At 45.2% G+C, this 8,943-nt stretch overlaps 1 protein-coding gene across 1 annotated transcript; it reads left to right on the forward strand.

The window, feature by feature from the left end:
- Positions 1 to 213: 213 nt before the first annotated feature.
- LOC106561625 (YY1-associated factor 2) lies at positions 214 to 7,705 on the forward strand. Its single transcript, XM_014125751.2, has 4 exons — positions 214 to 367; positions 682 to 807; positions 1,936 to 2,088; positions 5,949 to 7,705. The coding sequence occupies exons 1-4, from the start codon at positions 342 to 344 to the stop codon at positions 6,190 to 6,192; spliced, it is 549 nt and encodes a 182-aa protein (XP_013981226.1). The 5' UTR covers positions 214 to 341; the 3' UTR covers positions 6,193 to 7,705.
- The last annotated feature ends 1,238 nt before the right edge of the window (positions 7,706 to 8,943 follow it).

The raw sequence follows: 8,943 nt of genomic DNA on the forward strand, positions 1-8,943 counted from the left end.
ATGTGCAAATTTCCTGCATCTAGAGGTAAAATGCAGAATGTGGAGCAGTATTATGACATTGTGTGTGTATGTGTGAGTGTGTGTGTATGTGTGTGTGAGTGTGACTGTGTGTGGCTGTGTGTGTGTGTGTGTGTGGCTGTGTGTGTGTGGCTGTGTGTGTGTGTGGCTGTGTTGTGTGTGTGTGTGTGTGTATGTGCCTTCAGAATGATTGGATAGGCTTTACCACGTGATCACGATCCCTCGACTCGACTGGAGTTTTCACGACAACTGAGAGAGCGGCTTTGGTCATTTGCCCGTCAAATTAACCAATATTGAGCTCAAACAAATACAGGTTTTATACGATGGGAGACAAGAAGAGCCCCACACGGTAAAAATACTTATATATTTATAAATATATTTCTATTGAAAAATGGCCTAAATATGTGATGAACACTTGTAAACAGTGCGCGACCAATGGATGAGTAGCGCCGCTAGCTAGCTAGCTACATTGTATCTTCATGGCGGCGGATTGGCTCTTTTATGGGACGAATCTGATCATTCGACTCAAATAAGAGTCGTTTGTATCGTTGTGTTTTTTTTTATATATATAAAAAAATTATACACACATTCATTAATATATTAGCTTAAATGTCTATGTTGACAGTGTTGGGCCCCATCTCTGTGTGCGTGTTTTCTTTGAAGGCCGAAGCGGCAACCGAAGCCCTGTTCGGACGATGGATACTGGGACTGTAGCGTCTGTACGTTCAGGAACACCGCCGAGGCGTTCAAGTGCATGATGTGCGATGTCAGAAAGGGAACGTCAACACGGTAAGAAAATCAAAGAAATTATGTCCTGGTAGTTTCAGACTATAGATACAGTTAGTGATTACTATTAACTGTAACTGTATCAATCAGGCTGCTAAAGCTACAACAGAGGACTCATCAATCATTGTCATGTCATAGCTCAAATTCAAGTGGTTAGTCTGAATGAGACACTTCTAATTTGGGGACATTATTTGCCAGATTCTATGGTCCATTTAGTGTGGCAGATTGTCAATTGTGTGTATATATATATATATATATATATATATATTCAATAAAGGGATAAAACTAACATTTCGATTTGGGATGCAAAATTGATCAGGAACATTTTCCAGGGAAAGTAGTCAGTTGTCAACACTGTACCCTGTAAGATGTTGTCCCTGTGCAGTATTTGTCTATGTGCAGTGTGTTTCCTCATGGTAGTCCACTTTACCATACAATGCATACAGTTGTAAATGAGAATGAGTTCTCAACTGGCCTACCTGGTTAAATAAAGAAATAAAATGCATCATACAATAGGACTCTAGCTAAACAGGACCCCAGTAAATTTCCAGTGTTCATAAATATGCAGTGCATAATTCTGTTAATGGCTTAATATTCAAATAAAATAGATTTTGTCTCACACGCTGAATACAACAGATGTAGACTTTACCAATAAATACTTGTTTATAAGCCCTTTCCAATAATGCAGTTAAAAATAAGAAAAATACAAATAGTAACACAGAATAAAATGCACAAGAATAAAGCTATATACAGGGAGTACCAGTACCAGATCACTGTGCAGGGTAGCCAGCAGATTCCCTTACGCTTGTTTACACTGAGCTGCACTGGGGTTGGAATGCAATCACGGTTACATTAAGATACCGTGGAGCCGGCGTGATACGTTGAAGAAATACTGCTAGTTTTCTTGGAAAACTGACCTTTTTGTCCTCATGTTAGCTAGCAGTAGCCACAGCAGCCATTATGGATTGGCGTGTAGTGTTGAACAACAAAAGAGCTGATTGGCTGACACTACCATTGCTACGGTGTAAACGGTATGGTTGGAATCTGCTGGCTATGTGCAGGGGTACAAGGTAGATATGTACATAAAGGCAGGGTAAACAATAATAGTCACACTTGTTTCTGTTTTTTTAGGAAGCCTCGCCCTGTCTCCCAACTTGTCGCCCAGCAAGTCACTCCACAGTTTGCTTCACCCACACAACCCAAAAAAGAGAAGAAGGAGAAATCGGAGAAAGATAAGAGTGAAAAGGAACCAACACTGAAAAAGAACAGCCACAAGAAGATGAGGTAAGGAGGAACCTATGTTTGAACAACATATTTGCAACGATACTATGAATGTTGAAGAAGATTTCAATCATCTTATATTAGTCCAATGATTTACATGATTATTACATTTCATCAAAATCATTCACAGGTTTCAATTGACCCCTCCCTGTTAGTACCCTAACCAGTCATAGTATTGACCCCTCCCCTTAGTACCCTAACCAGTCATACTATTGACCCCTCCCCTTAGTACTCTAACCAGTCATACTATTGACCCCTCCCTCTTAGTATCCTAACTAGCCATACTATTGTCCCCTCCTTGTTAGTACCCTAACTAATATAATGTTGACCCCTCCTGCTCTTAGTACCCAAACCTGTCATACTATTGACCCCTCCTGCTCTTAGTATCCTCCCTAGCCATACTATTGACCCCTCCCTGTTAGTATCCTGACTAGCCATACTATTGAGCCCTCCCTGTTAGTATTACATTTACATTTAAGTCATTTAGCAGACGCTCTTGTCCAGAGCGACTTACAAATTGGTGCATTCACCTTATGATATCCAGTGGAACAACCACTTTACAATAGTGCATCTAAATCTTTTAAGGGGGGGGGTTAGAAGGATTACTTTATCCTATCCTAGGTATTCCTTAAAGAGGTGGGGTTTCAGGTGTCTCCGGAAGGTGGTGATTGACTCCGCTGTCCTGGCGTCGTGAGGGAGCTTGTTCCACCATTGGGGTGCCAGAGCAGCGAACAGTTTTGACGGGGCTGAGCGGGAACTGTGCTTCCTCAGAGGTAGGGGGGCCAGCAGGCCAGAGGTGGATGAACGCAGTGCCCTTGTTTGGGTGTAGGGCCTGATCAGAGCCTGAAGGTATGGAGGTGCCGTTCCCTTCACAGCTCCGTAGGCAATCACCATGGTCTTGTAGCGGATGCGAGCTTCAACTGGAAGCCAGTGGAGAGAGCGGAGGAGCGGGGTGACGTGAGAGAACTTGGGAAGGTTGAACACCAGACGGGCTGCGGCGTTCTGGATGAGTTGTAGGGGTTTAATGGCACAGGCAGGGAGCCCAGCCAACAGCGAGTTGCAGTAATCCAGACGGGAGATGACAAGTGCCTGGATTAGGACCTGCGCCGCTTCCTGTGTGAGGCAGGGTCGTACTCTGCGAATGTTGTAGAGCATGAACCTACAGGATCGGGTCACCGCCTTGATGTTAGTGGAGAACGACAGGGTGTTGTCCAGGATCACGCCAAGGTTCTTAGCACTCTGGGAGGAGGACACAATGGAGTTGTCAACCGTGATGGTGAGATCATGGAACGGGCAGTCCTTCCCCGGGAGGAAGAGCAGCTCCGTCTTGCCGAGGTTCAGCTTGAGATGGTGATCCGTCATCCACACTGATATGTCTGACAGACATGCAGAGATGCGATTCGCCGCCTGGTTATCAGAAGGGGGAAAGGAGAAGATTAATTGTGTGTCGTCTGCATAGCAATGCCGCGCCGGAGATGCCCAACTCGGAGAGGGTGGAGAGGAGGATCTGATGGTTCACAGTATCAAAGGCAGCAGATAGGTCTAGAAGGATGAGAGCAGAGGAGAGAGAGTTAGCTTTAGCAGTGCGGAGAGCCTCCGTGACACAGAGAAGAGCAGTCTCAGTTGAATGCCCAGTCTTGAAACCTGACTGATTAGGATCAAGAAGGTCATTCTGAGAGAGATAGCAGGAGAGCTGGCCAAGGACGGCACGTTCAAGAGTTTTGGAGAGAAAAGAAAGAAGGGATACTGGTCTGTAGTTGTTGACATCGGAGGGATCGAGTGTAGGTTTTTTCAGAAGGGGTGCAACTCTCGCTCTCTTGAAGACGGAAGGGATGTAGCCAGCGGTCAAGGATGAGTTGATGAGCGAGGTGAGGTAGGGGAGAAGGTCTACGGAAATGGTCTGGAGAAGAGGGGAGGGGATAGGGTCAAGTGGGCAGGTTGTTGGGCGGCCGGCCGTCACAAGACGCGAGATTTCATCTGGAGAGAGAAGGGAGAAAGAGGTCAAAGCACAGGGTAGGGCAGTGTGAGCAGGACCAGCGGTGTCGTTTGACTTAGCAAACGAGGATCGGATATCGTCAACCTTCTTTTCAAAATGGTTGACGAAGTCATCCGCAGAGAGGGAGGAGGGGGGGGGAGGATTCAGGAGGGAGGAGAAGGTAGCAAAGAGCTTCCTAGGGTTAGAGGCAGATGCTTGGAATTTAGAGTGGTAGAAAGTGGCTTTAGCAGCAGAGACAGAAGAGGAGAATGTAGAGAGGAGGGAGTGAAAGGATGCCAGGTCCGCAGGGAGGCGAGTTTTCCTCCATTTCCGCTCGGCTGCCAGGGGCCCTGTTCTGTGAGCTCGTAGTGAGTCGTCGAGCCACGGAGCAGGAGGGGAGGACCGAGCCAGCCTGGAGGATAGGGGACAGAGAAAATCAAAGGATGCAGAAAGGGAGGAGAGGAGGGTTGAGGAGGCAGAATCAGGAGATAGGTTTGAGCAGAGGGAAGAGATGATAGGATGGAAGAGGAGAGAGTAGCGGGAGAGAGAGAGCGAAGGTTGGGACGGCGCAATACCATCCGAGTTGGGGCAGAGTGAGAAGTGTTGGATGAGAGCAAGAGGGAAAAGGATACAAGGTAGTGGTCGGAGATTTGGAGGGGAGTTGCAATGAGATTAGTGGAAGAACAGCATCTAGTAAAGATGAGGTCAAGCGTATTGCCTGCCTTGTGAGTAGGGGGGGAAGGTGAGAGGGTGAGGTCAAAAGAGGAGAGGAGTGGAAAGAAGGAGGCAGAGAGGAATGAGTCAAAGGTAGACGTGGGGAGGTTAAAGTCACCCAGAACTGTGAGAGGTGAGCCATCCTCAGGAAAATAACTTATCAAGGCGTCAAGCTCATTGATGAACTCTCCAAGGGAACCTGGAGGGCGATAAATGATAAGGATGTTAAGCTTGAAAGGGCTGGTAACTGTGACAGCATAGAATTCAAATGAGGAGATAGACAGATGGGTCAGGGGAGAAAGAGAGAATGTCCACTTGGGAGAGATGAGGATTCCAGTGCCACCACCCCGCTGGCTCGATGCTCTAGGGGTATGCGAGAACACGTGGGCAGACGAAGAGAGAGCAGTAGGAGTAGCAGTGTTATCTGTGGTAATCCATGTTTCCGTCAGCGCCAGGAAGTCTAGGGACTGGAGGGTAGCATAGGCTGAGATGAACTCAGCCTTGTTGGCTGCAGACCGGCAGTTCCAGAGGCTGCCGGAGACCTGGAACTCCACGTGGGTCGTGCACGCTGGGACCACCAGGTTAGAGTGGCAGCGGCCACACGGTGTGAAGCGTTTGTATGGCCTGTGCAGAGAGGAGAGAACAGGGATAGACAGACACATAGTTGACAAGCTACAGAAGTGTTGTTTCTTGTATTATTGTCTCTTGTGTCTTTAGAGAACTGTTTCACTTTGATATCCTTTTTCTTCTGTCCTGATTTTCTCTTTCTTTTCTTCTGTTAACTAGATATTCTTTGTTGTTCTTCGTTAGCTAGCTAGCTTCTTCCAAAAGAGTCCCTAGCAACTGCTTAGCAACTGGTAAACAATTCAGCTAGCTAAGATAACTACAATTTTATGAAAAATAGTTATTTTTCAAAAGCCTATCTTCTTTGTTTGTTGCTTGTTTTTTCTCCTCTTCAGTCTTGCAGTTTTCTTTTGCTTTTTCCGATGTACTTCACTCTAAAAACCATGTAAATTTCAATATTTGTAGGAGCTCATTTTTCAGCTGCTGCTGCTCAAATTGGAGTTCCGGAACATTATTGTAGTATCCTGACTAGCCATACTATTGACCCCTCCTGTTTTTCTAATGACCATTTATATCCATCTATACCACTCTGTCTCTGTTCCCCTCCCAGGCCCAGGTTAAAAAACGTGGACCGGAGCAGTGCCCAGCACCTGGAGGTTACGGTGGGCGACCTGACGGTCATAATCACAGACTTTAAGGAGAAAACCAAGCCCGCCTCCACTCCTTCCAGTGCCGCCTCGGCAGACCAGCACAGCCAGAGTGACAACACCGGTTCTGACAACACTGAAAGGGGGGTGTCACGGTCGTCCTCACCTCGGGGGGAGGGCTCGTTGGTTAACGGAGAGACTCACTAACCCTACTCCCTCCCCCATTTCCTCCCTACTCACCCAACTTAGTCTCATGGAACAAGACAAGTGTGTCTCTGAATATTGCATACAATTCTAGCATGCAAGATTACACCCAATGCAACAACCCCATGTCTGGTACTCCTAACCCCAACATCTCAACATGCCTAAATACCACCACCAGTTCCAATTGGGTTGGATACTACACTGCTTTCCCGTGATGAGCAAGTATAATGACTGGGCTTTTGGTGCTGGGATAACGCTGTGTATCATCAACGTATTGGTTTCAGATCTGGGTTGTGTTCAGTAGGCACCAAACAGAAGAAAAATGGACTGAAGCTAGAAAGAGGGGGGGATACCTGGACCTGTCCAATAAGAAACACTCATTTGTTTTCTGTTGCACAACGTTTTAAAACGTTTTATGTTGTGCCCTGATGAAAACAACCTTGGTCTGAGTGAACTGAACTGAAGCCGTAACGGTATTGATGGTGTTGGTCCTCTGTAGCTCAGTTGGTAGAGCATGGCACTTGCTACGTCAGGATAGTGGGTTTGATTCCTGGGACCACCCAATACGTAAAAATGTATGCACGCATGACTGTAAGTCGCTTTGGATAAAAGCGTCTGTTAAATGGCATATATTATATATATTATATATTAGTGTTGAATGAACCCTGGATGCACAACTGAATAATGCCATGTGATGTACTTACAGCACCTCGGTGTTAATAGTGTCATCACTCATCAGTGATCAGCTTCTATCTCTCTTAACAATGTGGACTATTACAGAGTAAACAAGTGTTTTAGCTACAGAGGAATACGAATGTGCGTTATGAGTAGGGTTGCAAATTTCCGGTAACTTACCCAAAGTCTGTACGTTTTCCACTAATCACGGTTGTGACATTCCCGGAATCAAAAGGGAATAAGTAGGACATTCAGTACTACTCCAACTGAGATTTCAGGAAAACTGGGAATTTTGGGAATGTGACCAGAATTTAGCAACAACTCTAATTATGAGGTGAAATATGAAGCAAGTGGACTACCTCTTGATTGTAAAAGATGAATTTTGTTAGCAGCAGATAGTTTGCACCTGCTGGTATATCGTGTACATTGATTAATGAGAAGATATTGGTCCACTTTCCCAGACACAGATTAAGTCTAGTCTTGGACTAAAAATCACTTTTGATGGAGAATCTTCATTGAACATGCTTCTTCTTAGTCCAGGACTAAGCTTAATCTGTGTCCTAGAAACTGTCTCATTGTTTTATGAAGCATTATTTTGTAGTTCAGCTAACATTTTACTGCACATGTTACTGAATCATATCACTGTTTTATGTTACTGGTTATAGCCAGCCATGTTGTATGTACGTCAATGAGAATCTCGATTATTGTGTTACAGTCTAATAATTTTTGAGTAAAAATTATGAAACCGTATTGTTAGTTTCTCTTCCAGAATTTTCTAGTCAAGCATGTTATCAACAGTTTATATTGTGAAATAAAATCTAATTGATCGATTTATCAGTCACACTGAGTATCCTCAATTCTTGTTCAGAGTGTGTGGCAGATGTAGCCTCGCAAGCCGCCTGATCTCACAACCTTAGATGAATGGTTAGCTACCACACAAGGACAGCGCAGGCGATAATCCGTCTGCTAATTACGAGGCTATGGCAGATGGGTACACACCATATTTTTTTTCTACGCTCCTCACACAGGAGACTGTCATTTGGAAAATGCATTGACAGCTGTTAGGTTATACAAAAAGGATCTGCATGTAATGTTTACATAATACCCTAGATGCAGTGGCACCACTAAACCCCCCCACCCCCCAAAAAGATGACCTTTTCTAATGGCGTCAGACCAAGGCTCTGTATCTGTCCTCGTGCTCCTAGACCTTAGTGCCTCTTACGATACCATCAATAAGGATACTTGCTCTTTCCATGACATAGACTGACCAGCTGAAAGCTACGATCCCTTTTTGATGTCACTTGTTAAATCCACTTCAATGAGTTTAGATGAAGAGGAGGAGACCGGTTAATAAATATATGTTTAAGCCTTGAGACATGGATTGTGGGTGTGACATTCAGAGGGTGAATGGGCAAGACAAAAGATTGAAGTGCCTTTGAATGGGGTATAGTAGTAAGTTCCAGGCGCACCGGTCTGAGTCAAAACCTGCAACGCTGCTGGGTTTCCAAAGGACATCCAGTCAATTTGACACAACTGTGGGAAGCATTGGAGTCAACATGGGCCAGCATCCCTGTGGAACGATTTCAACACCTTGTAGAGTCCATGCCACGACAAATTAAGACTGTTTTGAAGGGGATCCTAATGTTTGATATGCAACCTCTTGGTGATGTCATTTGGAAACACTATCAACTTTCACTGCTATGCAGACAACACACAGCTGTACATTTTGATGAAACATGGCAAAGTCCCAAAATTGCCTACCCAGAAGCCTGTGTTTCTGACATAAGGAAATGGATGGCGGCAAATGTTTTACTTTTAAACTTGGGACAAAACAGAGATGCTAGTTCTAGGTCCCAAGAAACAAAGAAATCTGCTCTCAGATCAAATAAAAAAATGTCATGGGTCTCCCGGTCATGGCTGGCTGCCACACAGCTCGGGATCGAACCCAGATCTGTAGTGCCTTAGACTGCTGCGCCACTCGGGAGGCCCCTGATCTCTCTTTTGACAAACATATAAAAAATGGGGGGGGTAGGGTCAGTCTGTCCTATCTTGTGTAAATCTCCTGTCTTATCTGGTTTC

The sequence above is a fragment of the Salmo salar genome, chromosome ssa10 (genome assembly GCF_905237065.1).
Source record: "Salmo salar chromosome ssa10, Ssal_v3.1, whole genome shotgun sequence".
In the NCBI taxonomy this organism is placed as follows: Eukaryota; Metazoa; Chordata; class Actinopteri; order Salmoniformes; family Salmonidae; genus Salmo; species Salmo salar.

Excerpts from the sequence above, each read along its gene's own strand:
- LOC106561625 (XM_014125751.2), top strand. The coding sequence starts at position 342 with ATGGGAGACAAGAAGAGCCCCACACG. Across the intron at positions 368-681 it reads GACAAGAAGAGCCCCACACG|GCCGAAGCGGCAACCGAAGC; the intron begins GTAAAAATACTT and ends TTTTCTTTGAAG. Across the intron at positions 808-1,935 it reads AGAAAGGGAACGTCAACACG|GAAGCCTCGCCCTGTCTCCC; the intron begins GTAAGAAAATCA and ends CTGTTTTTTTAG.